This window comes from Protopterus annectens, chromosome 2.part0 (assembly GCF_019279795.1).
Source record: "Protopterus annectens isolate FY-2018-M chromosome 2.part0, PAN1.0, whole genome shotgun sequence".
NCBI classification, from domain to species: domain Eukaryota; kingdom Metazoa; phylum Chordata; order Ceratodontiformes; family Protopteridae; genus Protopterus; species Protopterus annectens.
Window position 1 is genome coordinate 428,729,859 of NC_056728.1, and position 18,398 is coordinate 428,748,256.

The 18,398-nt window shown below is 39.3% G+C and overlaps 1 protein-coding gene across 1 annotated transcript in view; it reads right to left on the reverse strand.

The window, feature by feature from the left end:
- The window catches only part of LOC122792743 (protein prune homolog 2-like), a 1,725,151-nt gene that overhangs the window by 1,073,091 nt on the left and 633,662 nt on the right, over positions 1-18,398 (reverse strand). The window contains exon 2 of the mRNA XM_044060323.1: positions 7,806-7,910. Within this exon, the coding sequence (XP_043916258.1) occupies positions 7,806-7,910 (105 nt within the window). The remainder of the gene's footprint in view (positions 1-7,805; positions 7,911-18,398) is intronic.

Consider the following 18,398-nt stretch of genomic DNA (forward strand, 5'->3'; position numbering starts at 1 on the left):
TAGTGAGATGTTTCAACATCATACATTACCTATAGAGTCTGACCACAGCAGAATAGCATTAGGGGACCATTCAGATTACAGATATGGCATTAATACCAATAGAAGTAACCCAACGCTCTGCACGTACGGAAGTGCACGGCCAAACCATAGACAATTCAAAACACCAGTGGCCAGCATAAAGAGTACATCAAGCACTTGTAAATAAAAATCAAGTATAATTTACATGAAATACTTTATTCATACCGGATTCGGCTACCCAGACTTCTTCAGTGAAAAAGCATTACATAATAGATGCATGATGAAACTATATATACACACACCCCCAACCAATAACAGACATGGTCCAACCCAGAAATAGCAACTACATAGAATATGTATATAAAACAATGAATGTAAGTTAGAAATTTATATCAATAATACATATACATATGTAAATAACAAAATACATATGAAAAAGTTATTTTATACATGTATAAACATACAAGCAAACTGCATACACACACACACACACATATATATATATATATACACACACACACACACACACACACACACACACACACACACACACAAAAAATGTAATATATATAAATATATGGATCACCTTTAAAACCTCGAAATCGCGTTTGCCCGACACACTAATGCCCGACACGAAAAGACCGACAACAAAAAACGCCGACAACGCAAAACACAGAAAACCATTACACCAACACACTACACGTAAACAACACAGTACACTACATAACATATGCACTATCCCTAACCCAAACCCTAACCCTAAGGTCCGACACTACCGCACACTTACCCTACCTGCACCCTAACCCTAACTCACTTACCCACCCCTAAACCCACAGTCCCTCACTATCGCACACACACCCTACCTGCACCCTAACCCTAACTCACTTAACCCACCCCTAACCCACAGTCCCTCACCATCGCACACACACCCTACCTGCACCCTAACCCTAACTCACTTAACCCACCCCTAACCCACAGTCCCTCACCATCGCACACACACCCTACCTGCACCCTAACCCTAACTCACTTAACCCACCCCTAACCCACAGTCCCTCACCATCGCACACACACCCTACATGCACCCTAACCCTAACTCACATAACCCACCCCTAACCCACAGTCCCTCACTAACGCACACTTACCTGTCCGCTCCCTAACACTAAATCCCTCACTCAATCGCACACTTACCGAGTCCGTCGGGTTCTCACCTTGTCGGTCATCTGCGTTGTCGGTATTCTCGTCCCGTCGGATTCCGTGTCGGGCAAACACGATTTCGAGGTTTTAAAGGTGACCCAAATATATACACATATATAAAACACAACAGAAAATAGCACAATAGTCTGTGATGTCCTTCATAAGTGGTCATTGAGTCCTGGGGAAAATAGCGCTCCTAAATTAATGATCTAATATTTTTCTTTGTGATTAAGGATAGTGTGCCAGCCTTGTTGGTTACTCCTATCACCAGTAATTCTATCTATTACCATAAACCTGAAATTGCCAAAGACCCTGAGATCATATACCCTGCTGGTATTTGCACTAGTAAATTGTTTTAATTTACTCACAAATTGGCATGACCCACAATGTCCACAAGGGAACACTCCCAATAATTGATCCCCAGACATGGTCAATTGTTTGTATACTGCTCCCCCACTCTCCTTATGCTTATAGTGCGAAAAATAAGCACCTAAAGTTCTTCCACGTCTATAAGAGAATTGGCATCTGCCCAAACATTCCCTAAGTTGGTCATTGGCCATGAGTATATTCCAATGAGTATGTAGCACATTTCTAATGATGTTATAACTATGTCCATAGGTTGTCACAAACCTAAGGTTTTGACCTTTGGCAATTGTTCCAGCAGCTGGATAGTATATTTGGCCACATGTAAATATTCTGCTTTTTATGTGGGCCAGACTTCACGCTCATTGAGAATTAGGATGTCAGAGCACAGAAGTGATATCCGAAATAAAAGGGAGACGAATGCCCTATACAGACATAGTATGAAACATGCCAATGCTGATTTCAGGTTTATGGTAATAGAATTATTGGAGATAGGAGTAACCAACAAGGCTGTCACACTATCCTTAATCACAAAGAAAAATATTGGATCATTAATTTAGGAGCGCTATTTTCCCCAGGACTCAATGACCACTTATGAAGGACACCACAGACCACTGTGCTATTTTCTGTTGTGTTTTATATATGTGTATATATTTATATATATATTACATTTTTTGTGCATACATATATATGAATAAAGTATGAATAAAGTATTTCATGTAAATTATACTTGATTTTTATTTACAAGTGCTTGATGTACTCTTTATGCTGGCCACTGGTGTTTTGAATTAATGCCAATAGACAAGCAACAAAATGCCAACAGAGTAACAAGGTGACACTGTAGGTAGACCAGTCCAAGATGTGCCTCACTAAGCAGTGCTGTAGTGCAGTTATGTTCTAACAGCAAGTTATTATCTAAATAGCACTGACATTGCACCAATATTAATACCTCTAAAAGCACAGTGACCATCTGCTATTCATTTTGTACCACCTGCTGGCTGGTAATATTGGAGGATAACACATATAGATTTGACTCCTTTGACCACAGAGGATAGATAAGACCACTAAATGGTCAGTCATCACTGGTTATGTGACAAGTGCTGCTAGACATGTCCCTGCCACTGGCCATTTAAGTCTAACTGATGTGGGTGGCCCCAGTGATATCACCATTAATGGCAAAGAGATATGCATAAATATGATAGCCTTGTCTGTAGAATGTTGTCTAAAACATTCCATGTAGCTTCAATGTTGCTCAAAGTTTCCAGCCTTTATTCCCTCCTTTTTGAATTCTCTAAATGCCGCTGTAATGATACAGCATAACAAAGTGCACCTGCTGCACAGTGAGTACGGCAATAAAATTTATAAACTGGTTTACACATCTGTCTGGCACAGACTTACAAGTGTAATTATAGATAAGGGATCTATATTGTTTCATGAATACCTGATGTGGTACTATTCTAAAAACAGTACTTGTTCAACACTCTTTCTGAAAAACAATAAATTAAAAAAATATATTATGGACCATACCTCTGAATATATTGATGCATTTATGCACTATGAAAGCTTTATGTGAAACATCTCTGAAATGCAGCCATGATGTCTTCATAGGTTGGTACTAGGCTATCGGCCCTAAGGCCTATACAAGCCCAGCCATAACAATTCCTTGGCTATTTCTTCCCACACTATTTACTTCCCGGACCCCTCAGCATACTGTTACTGTCTGCATTTTAAGTGACAGAGGTCAGCAGCTGTATAAGAATATTTAAACAATTAGACAATATCGTCCTTAATGTGCATTGCAAGTAGTGGAGAATGTGTATATCTAATTATATTGCAGTGAGCAGTATCACATGGAAACTTCAACACCTAACTAAAATACAAATAAAACTTCTTCTGCAGACACTCATTATTTTATACACTTCATTGTTTCTGTCTGTGTGGAGTTCAAGCCCAGTTTAAAGGTAAACAACAGAGCAAGGCACTTTGGATGATCATTTCTAAGGCAGCCTCATGTTTCTCTCAGAATCCTTGCTGCTTGATCTTCTGCCATGGAAAAATGGTATCTGTGCACATACCCACAGTGCCTCCTACCATGGAGAAAGGATATCTGTGTACATACCCAGAGCTTCTCCTGCCATGCAGAAAGGATACCTGTACACATACCCAGAGCTTTTCCTGCCATGGAGAAAGGGTATCTGTGCACATACCTAGAGCTTCTCCTGCCATGGAGAAGGGGTATCTGTACACATACCCAGAGCTTCTCCTGCCATGCAGAAAGGGTACCTGTACACATACCCAGAGCTTTTCCTGCCATGAAGAAAGGGTATCTGTGCACATACCTAGAGCTTCTCCTGCCATGGAGAAGGGGTATCTGTACACATACCCAGAGCTTCTCCTACCATGCAGAAAGCGTATCTGGGAACATTCCCAGAGCTTTGTCTGCCATGCACAAAGGGTACCTGTACAAATAACCAAAAATCCAAAGTCTGGAAGAACGAAGCAGGAGATGCCAAATAATTTCAATCCTTTATTGAGTCAAAACGACAAACTAGAACCACACCATAAATGCCTTTACCACATAACAAGTGCGTTTTCGTCAAAAAAACAGTTTGACTTCGTCAGATGCCACCAGCCATTTATTACTCCATATTTATATAATTACTAATTAATTAAAACCTATCAAAATACTTCTGTTGAATTTAAATCAACCAATTAAGTTAATGCCATTCTTCTTCATTTAAATTTTTTGTTCTCTTCATTTAAATATTCATGAATAATTCATTTTGGGCGGATCCTTCCCTTTACCATGTAAAACTTTATAAAAATAGGTCTGTGAACTATGATTCCTTAAAAAACGAAGTTCCTTCATTTTCAGTATAAAAAGATCTGTTCCTTTTAATATGAATAACATTAATTTAAAATACATTCCTAAAATATTCAGTTAAAATAAAAATAAATAAATAAATACGATTCTCTCATATGTTTAATCGTATTAGTCTTAATGAAACAGTGCATTAAGCCTATTTTATTCTCATTAAATTACATTAAATTCTGTCACTTCCTATAGATTGTACCAATGTAAATAATACAAATCATAATTTAGCTGTTCTTAACTTTAATAAAGGTAAAATTGAAAGATACTCATTCAATCCTGGGGGGTTTCCTGCATCCAGGGTCAGTTGCCACCACAATTCCCTGAACTCAATTTTTTTCTTCCCAGGGTCCCCCCCTACCATCAATTTTAACTTGTTCCAACACCAAAAAAGTAAATTTTGCTTCAGGACATTTTTTTAAATGTTTGAATAAAGCATTTGTGTCTTTACATGTTGCCACTTCATAATAATGTTCATATATCCTTCTTTTCAACTTTCTTTCAGTTTTTCCCACATAAAAGGATTTACAAACTATACAATAAGCCAGATATACTAAACCCTTTGATTCACAATTATAGAGGCCCCTGCTCACCAACCATTTATTTCTACTTTCCAAATAAAACCTGTCCGTATTCATAAGGTGATGACATTAGTTACAGTGACCACATTTGTAAGTGCCTATTTTGTTTTTTATATTTGTCTTTTGTTTATTCTCCAGGATCAGCCTTATATTCTGGAAATTCCTGTAAATTACTTTTTGGGGCATTCTAGATATTTTGTCTATGTCAGTAATAACCACAAACTTTTCCCATTCTTTCAAAAATTTCTTTTTAATGATGTTGTTTATTGCATTATATTCTAGGGCTTGTACTTGTTCATAATTAGAATCATTACTATCTTTCTTAACCTTATCTACTTTGTACAAATACCCAGAGCTTCTCCTGCCATGGAGAAAGGGTATCTGTGTACATACATAAAGCTTCTCCTGCCATGCAGAAAGGGTACCTGACCTGTTCACATATCCAGAGCTTTTCCTGGTATGGAGAAAGGGTATCTGTGCACATACACAGAGCTTCTCCTGCCATGGGAAAAACGGTATCTGTGCACATACCCAGAGCTTCTCCTGCCATGGGAAAAACGGTATCTGTGCACATACCCAGAGCTTCTCCTGCCATGCATAAAAGGTATCTGTACACATACCCAAAGCTTCTCCTGCCACTGAGAAAGGGTATCTGTAGACATACACAGAGCTTCTCCTGTCATTGTAGTAAGTTCAATGATCCAGTCATGAAAGGGTAATATGGTGTCTGAGGATGCACATATCCTTCTCAGCTAAAATGCACAAGTAGTTGTACAAACTTGCATTTTAACTGACTTTCCATTCTCATAGAGCAGCACACTATGATATTCTGAAGCATAAGTACTAAACCGATATAAGCGCAAGTACTACAGTATATAACTTAAATAATGCCCCAAAACAGGAAACATAATATATATATATATATATTTTTTTTTGCTTCAAGTTATAATGTTAGTTCAGACATGGCAAAATCAGAAGGTCCTTTATGGTGAAACGCAAGCTAAGAGGTACAACAAGGGAAAATAACTTCCAGCTATATAATGACCTCTCTGTTAAATGTTCCTACTCTGTATCGTTTAAAAGGCAGTGTGCCAGTACAACCAGTAAACATTATTTAGAAATACGTGTCAAGGGGCTCAGATGGCCAAGTGCATTGTAAACAGCAATCAGTGCTGAAGTCATCACTATGCACCTGAACAATGGCTCATCATATAACAATGCAGACTACGTAATACAACAGATGAGATGCTTAATACTATTATATGTTCATAATACAGCCTAAACTGCAGTTATGAAACATTCACATGCCTAATACTCACACTAGCTCATGTTTCACTGCTATTGTATACCAGTATGTTGTATTGCTATAAAAATATCAGCTGAGTTTATAGTACTACAGAACTTAATGATGTCAGGTTCTTGGGACAACATATTTACAGACTGAATATTGGAAGAATTGGAATTGAAAAAAACAAAAATAAACCACAAAATAAAAAGGGCCAAATGCTTGAACTTTTAATTAAGGTCCACAGTCCAGGTCCCTTTCCTAGTTTAACTCGACTACCGATACATATACTGCTTAACGAACTGCAGCTGAGCATATCCTTAAAGCTGAAACAGCTAACAGAGCTATTTATAAATTCAGCTTTAGCAAGATTAATGTTTTAAATAGAAATCCATCCATCCATCCATCCATCCATCCATCCATCCATCCATCCATCCATCCATCTATAGAGCTATCCAATCATTTTCTAAACTACGTCATGAATATTATGTTAGTTGTAAACATCCCTTTCCCTTGAATCACTCTCAAATTCATACAGTAGGGATCTCCAAGCATTTCCAGCTAAACTGAGAGATCTAATTCTCCCCAAAGGGGAAATGTCAGAACTATGAAACCTATAATTGCAAGTCCTGAAAATTTTGAACAGAAAACTTTGAAAAGAAGTAATTGTAGTGAATACTGAAACTCTGTAATTCCATTAAAGAATGTTAGCAGCCCCCCCCCGTCCGTTCACTCACTACACCCCAACACTTCTGCTATTTAACATATTATCTCTGAGACCATTATGCCTCAGAGTATGTAAATACCCTGAATAATCACAATCTTGGAGCTTCCTTGTTCACACTTCTGGGCTCATATTTATAGAACCAGCTAGTAATAGTCTTGTAATAATGCCTTGCACTCACCTCTGTCCTGGGATCTCCTCGCCATGGACCAAGCCTGGTAATCTCCCAAGTTGGACAAATAGGATGCATCCTCACCATGGGTACAAATCACCTCATCTGAATGCTCTCAGCATAACAAGCGATGCCTGTACTCCAAGAATTTCCCAGATTTCCAAGCTCCACATGCCATCATGGATAAGTGAGTTCAGCTACCCTTCAGAGGAACTCAATTTCTACTGCTTGTATCTGCAACCTCATCCCTTCAGTCATACCCAAAGCTCATAAGCTTGGGTAAAGATGAACACATACACTGACTACTAAACTGAGAGCTCTGTCCTATAGGTCTGCTCTCATTTCACTGCTACAGTTTGTTACCACACCTGCAGTATTGTGTTGATGCATTCATCCATTGGCCAATCTCATCTTCCAAGATATTCATAATCCTTGTTATAATGATATAAGCACCACAGATTAATACAAGAAAGATAAAAATACTTCAGCAGTGGCCATAGTAATGTAACTGAATTCAGTTATATATATGCATTTAAGTAGAACAATTGTACATTGGTTTGAATCAGACAAAAGAAACAAGACTGACCAATAAGTACCTTTTCAAGGTAGTAGGCATATGCTAATGTCCCAGTGATGGAGTCCAAGTCACAGGATTTATCCCCAAGAACAGCATGAACATGTTGTAATGGTTCTCCAGTTACCTGAAATAAGAGGACAAAACAGATTAGAACACTTTAAAACAACAGCAAACACTTCAGATCCATTCCATAATTTAAGAACAACATTTGTGGAATAGCATAACATCCAAAATGTTGCTTATCAAATAAAAAATGACTGAATGATCTATTTTTATAAAATAAATACACAAATAAAGTAAAATAGTTAATTAGCATTCAGGGAGTCTCATTGCATTGTTTTTGTCCCTTTACTTCCTTCCATATAAAACGCCACTGACATCACAAAAAGGGTTGTGTGTGCATGCCTATAGGGATGAAAATGAAGCTGGATGAAGTGTGTGTGTGTGTGTGTGTGTGTGTGTGTGTGTGTGTGTGTGTGTGTGTGTGTGTGTGTGTGTCACTGCCTGGGTGGTCGCACTACAGCAGGTTAGGTAGGAAATCAAGTACTTAGAAGACAGAAGCATACATGTTTTCCTTCTTCTGTGGTTTGCTTTAGTTAATCCATTAGCAATTAACCTCACTCTGATACTTTTGCTGCTTTTGGGTCATAACAATAACACTATAACACAGCATACAAGGCAGGAAGTAGGAAGTGAGAAACTAACACAAGCTAATGCATATCTAAGGCCATGGCTGGGGAATTAATGCACTGACACGAACTGAGGTCCATATACTTATTTAGACTGTTATCCACAGCAGAAGTGTGAGTGAGGTTTCCACTTGAATACTGAATACAAAACATGGGGAATATAAATATGCCTACATAAGCAGCAAGTGTGTCTAAAAATGGGTTGTTGTAGACATATTTACTTGATTTGTTTTATGTGTTAAAAAAAGCTGCTGATTATTTAGAAGTAACACTTGGAAAATACTGCTGCAAGCTATTATTGTTTTTCCCTTGTCTGAAAAAAGAAATACAATTTTACTAATTACGTCTGTTAAGACTTTAGCTAGTATTCAGAAAGGCTTACTGTAAAGAAGAAATCTTAAGAAGGCCAACCCCACTGTAAGCTTTTCCAATTCTTATACCACCTTACCACTGCAATTTCCCACTATTAGGGACCTCAGTATGGAGGGAGGTCTTGTAGGCACAATGCAGCAATCCAGGGGAACATATAGTGTGCATGTGTGAAGATGTGTGTGTGTGTGCCTGCCTAGAGTATGAATGAAATTGCATGAATGTGTGTGTGTGTGTGTGTGTGTGTGTGTGTGTGTGTGTGTGTGTGTGTGTGTGTGTGTGTGTGTGTATCACAGAGCCTAGGTGGTCACACTAGGAGGGTTAGGTTGGAAATCTAGAGTTTGGATGTGTGCGTATTTGTTGAAGTAATCATGTGGGTCAATAGATGAGTGTTTTCATGAATCTTGATTCCCTGCCTGACTTCCCTACTGTGACCACACATGCACACATACACGCACACGGACACGGACACACACACACACACACACACACACACACACACACACACACACACACACACACACACACACAAAGATACACACACAAAAACACGCGCACACACACACACACACACACACACACACACACACACACACACACACACACACATTCATGTAGCTTCATTCATGTTCATATAGGTATGTACACATATGGACATACTAACAATCACAATATCGACCTCTTCTCTGAGTATACATGCACTGCCGTTAAGCCCAACAGTGTAAGCTAATGTATGATTCAGAGACATGCTAATGAGGTAATAACAATGTATTTGTCAGTGTTTGTAGGAAGTTAACTTATAATGCTGTACGTCACTTGATTTTTACTATTTGGATAACAAAGTCACTAACATTGAAACAATGTCAATAAGATGTTATTTTATAGAGCTGGTTGGTGGACTTTTGCAAGCCACAATCAAGCAATGTATTTTGTGCAACATCTGATGAGCAACAGTGGTATCGAATAAACTGCTAACAGGTTTGCCATTAAGCAATAATCCACAAGTGTGCGTGGGTGAATCCTAATATACCCACAAACAGGACAAGTTTATTGCTTTTATACAATGACATTATTTAAGAAAAAAATTGCTTAACTTTTTTAAATAATGTCTTTATATAACAGCACGTTCTTCCACATTCTTCCTTGTTTACCAATGTACTGCACGTTGCATAGGGGACCTGCATTCCCAAACCTGCACAGTATAGTGCAATGCAGGAGAAGCAACAGCAAAAAGAGAATCTCCATTTCTACTTTTTTATTTTAAAATTAAACTAAATATAAAAAAGTCAGGATTTTATGAGGGACAGCGGAGGACTACAAGGAAAAGTTAGGTATGCTACTATTTCTTTATTTTTGCAAAAAATAACTGATTTTTCTCATATTTTGCTGTCATCCAGTATATCCCAATAGAAAGTATGTCTGTTTAATGGTACTTCTTTAGCGAGACCTTTTCTATTGATATTTGCTTAATTTACCGTAGGCACGCTGATTGGGCTTTTCAATCAGCATGCTCATTTCTGAATAGCAATGAGCAGTCATTGCATAATTGTCCAAAAGTGACAGATATGGAACACTGTATGATCAAACATTCCATAATGAGTTGGCATATTTTATTTTTGGTTTTATTTTGGAAACAACTGCTCATTCACACAGCTGTATAGATGCACAGAATTGTGCGTCACTGTTCTTTTTTCCAACACTGTAATCCAACTTTCCTACTCATTCATTTCTGGTCATTTCTATAATAAATGAATACCATGTAATACTGGTAGAGTAAAATTCTTTACTTTCATCTTTTTAACTCCAAACAGTAACTCATTTTAAATTCTCCAGTATCCACACTTGCAACCATGAAATCTGTTTGCTTTTTTCTCTAGTTCTCCACATGCGCCAGTTAACTAGTTAACTAAACAAATGTGTGCATACATGCATGCATACATTATAAATTTCAGGGGTGTAAATTGCAGGAATTAAATGATCTGAGCCCCTTACTGAATGTTCCAGCAGGATACAATGTTTGCATAATTACAGCTGGAATGTGAGAAAGGATTAAATATGAAAGATTTATCTCCATTAATTTGACAGCATATTGTGCCACAAAAACACAAAAACTTTCTGTTTTATTTGTATTGCTTCTAAATGGTAAACTCATGAACTTACCACAAGTTGCTCAATTTCTTTTCCAATCATATGATCACTATTCAGCATACAACAGTGTGTGGAAATTATATCTTGTAAAATATGGGCGTGCTGGCTTAGAGTTAGCCCTTCTTTCTCATCAGAGTCAAACTTGACCAGTTCAGAGTGAATTTCTCAATAACTTACACCCTGTAAAGCACTACTTCTGTTTTAATCACCTACTTCTCCAAAATTCAGCTATGCATGCTGGTGGTACCCAGTCTCTCTCTCTCTTAAAAATAAAAGCAGGTGAGGCATGAAGATAACTGCTTGAAATCTGAGTCACCAGAAAACAGCCACAATCAGAAATCTGCTTACCACATGGCTAATAGTTTTGCAGTGTTTATTATTCTGAGCTGCACAGTCTCCTTCAATGAATAAAAGACATTAACGTGGGCTGTGGCGATGACGGCCTCCACCTGTCAGCATTCACTGCACGCAAGGTGCTGGTGGTTAATCTGCTTATTTCCCTCCCACTCACACTCGATAACTTGAGGGATATAAGTTGTTACTCTCTGAAAAATGGATGGCACATTACACATTACTCAACATCTCTTCAACCCCACGTAACCTTATATGCTAATGTTACAAAAGTAGATCAACAGCAGAGGCATAGCTAGGACAGGGTGAAAGGAACAGCTGCCCCATGTGCAAGGTGTTAAGGGGTGCAATTGGTAGGTGGCGATGGAGCAATAGTGCAGCCCTGGCATTTGGAAATGAATGCTGATACTGTATTCGCAGGCATGGCTTAAATGTTAAGGGCTTGGTGTGTGGTGTTTTAACTTTGCTTCTTATATCTGCAGAAAGTGATTTTTTTTTTTGTCTTCAGCTTTGACAGAACTTTAACACAGGCAGATGACTTTTTCATTTGGTCCTCGACTGTGGGGTGCCAGATCATGGAACTGCACAGGGCACCAGATAACCTAGCTATGGTTTTGGAAATCAAAGCAATTTTCTACCAATCTGTTGCCTGATACAGACTACGACAAAGTCATGGTATGCTCATGTGCTGACTAGCTGTGTTCAGCACACTTAAATTACTCAGGCTACACATGTCACAGTCTTTCTTTCATTGGTTAATTTGTTTCTTGAGTGATACTGAAATGCACAGAGAGTATATGTGGCCTTGTCTTTTCTGATAACACTACAAGCACTGTAAGTAACTCCCTGTTGTTTTTCCCATCCACCCTCTCATTCCTTGATTTGCTTTTTAAAGTTGCTGATTTTTAAGCTGCCCACTCTTATTTTAAATTGAGCTTTATAAGCTCCTACCTTTCTACACTACTGCTGATATCCTGAATTGTTTATTTTCCTTTCCTTGTGCTTATTTTAAAAAAAGTGCATTTTGCTTCTCATTGTCGTTCTACTGATTTACCTCCTTTGAATTCATTATCTAGTATTGGATAAAGTAGTGTATTTTTACACACTAGCAAGCTCTTCTCTGTGGTTTTTACATCAAGAGGACAGAGGATTTTCCATCTAGTGGCGTTGGGTGGTAGCCATGTAGGTATAGGAAGCACACTAAACATTTCTGTGTGTAGTGGTTTTATTGGTTGAGAGGCTTATTAATCAGCTTACCTTGTTTTTACTGCCTTTATAAATTGTGCACAATTTGAGTGCCTCTTGCCTCGTTTCGACAAAGTGAAATACTTTTATTGAATAATCACACTTTTATAAGATGTTACTTTTACCAAATAATTAAACTTTTATATTCTGTTTAAAGTACAGTGCTGTTATCTTGAATCACTTATTGCCTTTCCTTAAGTTTGTTTGTGGTAGCATTTCACTTCGGACACTCTTTTACTGTGCTTTAACATTAGGAGGACTGGGATTATTCATCTAGTGGCAGCAGGTGTGTTCCTGGTACATCTGAGTTGGGAAGCACACAAAAGGGGTCTAAGTGTAGTTGTGTTATTGACCAGAAGGCTCAGTAGTCAGTTATTTGTATTTACAGTGCTAGTATAAATTCAGCACATTTGCACAGAGCTGCTCACCATGCCAGTGCCCTGTGCAGATGAAAACATCTGGAAGCATTGCTTATTTTCATTATACTGTGCCATTTATTGTTTTTTTTTTTTTTTTTTTTTTTTTCATTTCTTTAAAGTTTAAACCTGCATTTTCAGATTGCCAGATTGCTGTAAGGGCTGCTGTTCTGCATGGAAATACATGACATCTAGTGTTTCTTAGTTAGTATTAGGCATCTATTTGTGGTTCCTTAATATCTGAGCTCTAAACCAGTCAATTTACATTAAGAGAGTCAAAATCTACACTCTTGTGGCAGGACAGGGCTGATTTCAATTATCTAAGCTGGGAATTACTGGTAGAAAGCTCACTGTGTGCTTACCCGATGGCCTTAGGGCATACATAGTGTAAAATTTGTTTTGTTTTTCTGATCATATATAAGCCTCGCACTTGTGCAAAGCTGCTCTTTGCATAACAGCAGTTACTGCTGCCTTGTATATATGAAATCACTAGACGTTGAACTTTCCATATGAAAACCACCTCAGAACTTTATCTTAGTCCAGCATTATTCATGGGGCAACTAGTTTGCATGGTGAGCAGAATTTACACATTTAGTTAGGACTATTTAGGTCTACCTTACCTTATTATAGTACCCATGATTATCGCTGCACCAACAGCATCTGGTTTGGGCACTGGGCACCATCACTGGTTAAGTTAGCAGTAGATTACACCAAGTAAGCACCCTTCCATCATCTGGTTACAAACACCCTCCACTTGTTTCCCCTTCAAGTACAGATTAGGACCTGGGACTATGGATTGGCACTTTCCTGCTATCTCTGCATCTAGCTTAGTGGACATGAGCATCCTGGGTCAATGCAGCAATTGTCTTATGCACACTGATAACCACTTAATTCTCAAACAGACAAATACAATATGTCAGAGATGTAGTTACACATTGACACTGGAGGCCAGACTCTCACAGACACAAAAAACAACAAACAGGTTGTCAGTGACTCACACACATTACTCACTACACCCACAAAGGACCACACACATAGACCCACATATGCAGAGGTGCTTGTATGTAACTTACACAAACCTCAAAGGTCTCTCAGGTGCAGTCCTCAGAAACTCTGCATGCACACCAATACAATTCCTATCACAACACATAAAGCCACATCTCTTTATGTCACAATTACCAAGCCCATAAGATGAAACACTCCACAACCCAATATTCTGGTCATAGGAGACTCCATTGTGAGACACACTGATGTCCTTCTTACCAGGCTGGATAAGGGGAAGGTTACAGTTAGCTGCCTGTCAGGGGCAGTACTGGCCAGATCATGCAAGCTTTCAGGTAATTTAACCCTAAGTACCAGTATATGACTCAGTCATAGTCCATGTGAGCATGAATGACCTGAGATGTACCTCCTTAGACTATATGAAGACAGACATGATTGAGCTCTTAGAATATGTGTCACAGGCAGGTATGAGCCTAGCATTGAGCAGCATTCTACCATCTCCAAGGCTGAATACACAATACCAGTAGAAAAATGATCAACTTTAACAATTGGTTTAATTATTGGTGTCATTCCAAAGGGGTCCAGTACTTGTCAGCATGGGAGGACATGGTTGATAGGACATGCTGCTTTGTCAGGGATGGTCTTCACCTGTCACCTTTGAGCTTTTGGTATTGACCAAACCATTATCCACCCCTATAGTGTCTTTTTTAGGCACTGCCAAACAGACAACCCTTACAACATAACAAAAGCTACTCAGGACAATCTAAAGGTGTTACTGTTCCAATGCTAGGAGTCTCAACAGGAAATTGCACTCCCTAGGAGCTCTCCTCATCCTGGAGAATGCTGACATATGTGCAATTACTGAAACATGGTTCAAGGCCATGGAAAGCACTCTGGCAGTGCATTGCTATAATGCCTTTAATGCAGTCTGACCACCCATTGAACATGAAAGAAGAAAAGGCAGAGATGTATCTCTCTATATAAAAGATAAGCACACCTCAAGGCTGGTCAAACAACATAACATACCTGAGCTACTCTATGTCCAGCTAACCATGGAAAAATCCATTATCATACTCTTGCTAGCTACAGGACCTCCACCATGAACCAGGAAACCCATACTTCTAAGGGACTAACTGAAGCTGTGACTGCTTTTATTACATTAACTGTTTGCTGTTAAATATGTTGTTATGCTTACAAGGAATTTGGCTGGAGACTTGTGTTATGTGATGCATACAACAACTACAGTAAACAAGTGTTACATTCTCCATACTTTCCTTACCTCTGAGCTTACCTACCTAACCACTGATTGTTCTTCACAGTGTTCTTCACAGTCTTGCCTTCTTCCTTCTCCTTGGCTCTACCTACTCCATTCGCCCTGCGGGCTCAATCAGCTCCCCTACCCTACCCCCAATTCCCACACACCCCCAGTGCTCCTACAATTATTCTAGCCATAAGTTCCCCCCGTCTCACCCAATCCACTCTCATCTCCTCACTATCCCCTCCCCTCCCATCCTCCAATATTCTCTCACTCCTCCCCATCCCTAATCCTTAAAGCTCTAGATGCATTTCCATACTCCTCCCTCATACACTGTCACCAGTAATCCTATTACATCCTCAGCACCTAACCCACAACTATTCCATTATACCTAAACCACACCATGTCTCTTCAAACCATTCTCATCCTTTCCCTTAGCCTACTACTCCTAATACCTCTATACCATGCTACCTCCTATTCCTCTTACAAACTACCCCTTTCTTTCCTATCCCCTCTTCACCCCACCATCACCCCTAACACACATCATAACTCCACTACATCTCACTTCCACACTATATCCTCCTCCCTAGTGCTTCCAAACCCACTTCTCTGCTTTAAACTAAAACTCCTAACCTTCCACCAAACTCTAGGAGCAAATCCAAACCCCTGCTCTCATTCCCATTTAACTGCCTATGGCTAGCAGGAGACATACACCCCAACCCAGGACCTAGTACCAGCAGCAATCCATCTCCCCCAATTACCACCCATACTACCAACCCTAAATACTGCACGATCTTGACCATCAATACCCAGATTCTAAGAAACAAATTAGCTCACTTCCACACTTGGGTATCCCATACCCAACCTGACATAGCAGCTGTCTCTGAGACATGGCTAAAACCCAATATTTCAGGCTCTGAAATACTACCCCCTGGATTTCAAGTACTTAGACAAGACAGTCTAAAAAAGAAGGGTGGATGAGCAGCCTTAATCTACTCTAGCCTACTCTCCATCACTCCCTACCAAAATCCTATTCCACAGTTCAACAACGCTGAACTAGTCATAGGAAATCTCAAACTAAATAACCAGAAAAGCATTTGTGTTATAGCCCTCTATATCCCCCCTGGAAACAACATTAACACACTTGAGGAAATTCTTCTAAGAGCTTCATATAATATCAAGCTTGAGACATACATCCTAGGAGATGTGACCATTGACTGGAACAAAATTACTGCCAATAACCCCACCATTTCAATCAATCTATGGAATTTCACTCAACTCACAAATGCTATAACCAGACCTAATAAAAATAACCCCCCAGGCTCCATACTGGACTGGATCCCTGTCTTCCACCCAAACAAAATCTTCCACACTGGCACCTTACCAGACTCTACTGGTGATCACTTACCAGCCTTCACCCATACAGCAACCTCCTCCTCTCCTCTTCTACATCAATATATCCATACTCAGAATCTCAACAACTTTAACCCTACAACTTTTTCCAGTTCTCTCAAATTGATAAATTGGGACACTCTAAAAACTACCTCTGGACAGAGCTGTCAAATTCTTCAACTCAGCCTTCTTAGACACTCTTAACTCTCAAGCCCCACCAAGAATAAAACGTGTAAAAACAAATTCCGCCCTTTGGCTTAGTAAAGATACTAAAACACTCATACAACAAAGGGACAAGACCTGGAAACTCTATCATCATAATATGTAAACTGACACTTTTCTTAAATATAAACAACTCCACAACTTAGCCAAAAAATGTATCATACAAGACAAAAAGCATACTATATCAAATTCCAGTCTAACCACTCCTCTAACCCCAAACAATTCTGGAAATCCATCAACTCACTTCTCAACCCAGGCAACAAAAACAACCCTTGCCCTGACACTAGTAAATCTGACCCAGAAATAGCTACTCTGTTCAACTCCTTCTTTACTAACTCTATGGCAGAACTCACTAAAACATTTCCAAACAACAACACCTCCCCCCAAATCAAACCCTCTGCCCAACCTTCCACCCCAAACTCACCTCCCATATTCCACCTCAAACCTATCCCCACCTCATATATAAAAAAAAACTTCTCTCTATGCTTAAGCCTTGCTCCAATGCCCCTGACAATATCCCCTCACTCTTTTTAAGAACAGCAGCAGACAGCATCATCATCCCCATTAGCATACTCAACAGATCTATACAAGGATCATATGTCCCCAAACTGTAGCGTGCAGCCTTTATCCTATCCCTCCATAAAGGAGGCAAAAATAATAACATCTCCAACTTCTGACCCATAGCAATTATCTCCCCTATTTCAAAAATTCTTGAGAAATGCATCCACCTCCAGCTCATGCCATTCATTATACATAGCCAACTCCTCATCCCAACACAATGTGGGTTCCGTCCTGGCCATAGCACAATAACAGCTCTGCTCTCTTTTCTAGACATTGTAAACCATGCCTGTGACTCCGGAGAACTTTTATCCACAGTCCTGTTTGACCTCTCCAAGGCTTTCGACACAGTCTCTCATACCCATGTTCTTCACCACCTTTCCAATCTTAACCTCTCACAAAACACCATTACCTGGTTCAGCAGCTACCTCTCTGACAGATCTCAGCCTTCCTTCCCACCCCAGGGATCCATTATTAGCCCTATGCTCTTCAATATCTTCATTAATGATTTCCATGCAGCCATTCCTAACACTAAGATAGTACAATATGCAGATGACTCAATTTTAGTTTGCTCTGCATCAAACCTCCCTGAGCTCCAAACAAAAACCTCAAGCTGCCTTCTCAACTACTGAGAACTGGATGTTCCAAAATCACCTCTCTTTGAATGCCAACAAATCAAAGATCCTTCTGTTCTCTCCCTCAAAATCTATCCACCTAGACAAACCTCTTTCAAGATTACAAGCCTTGCCAACTCCACTATAGAAGTTCCTTTTGCTAAACTTCTTGGAGTTACTATTGACGAACACCTAAAATTTGATACCCATATTCAACTAAATATAAAGAAAACCCATCAGAAACGTGGCATGCTGTACAGAAACTTCCACTTCCTCTCCCCCTCAACAATGCAGACCCTTGCCACTACCTTCTTACTACCTTCACTAATGTATGGTGCTCCCCTACTAACC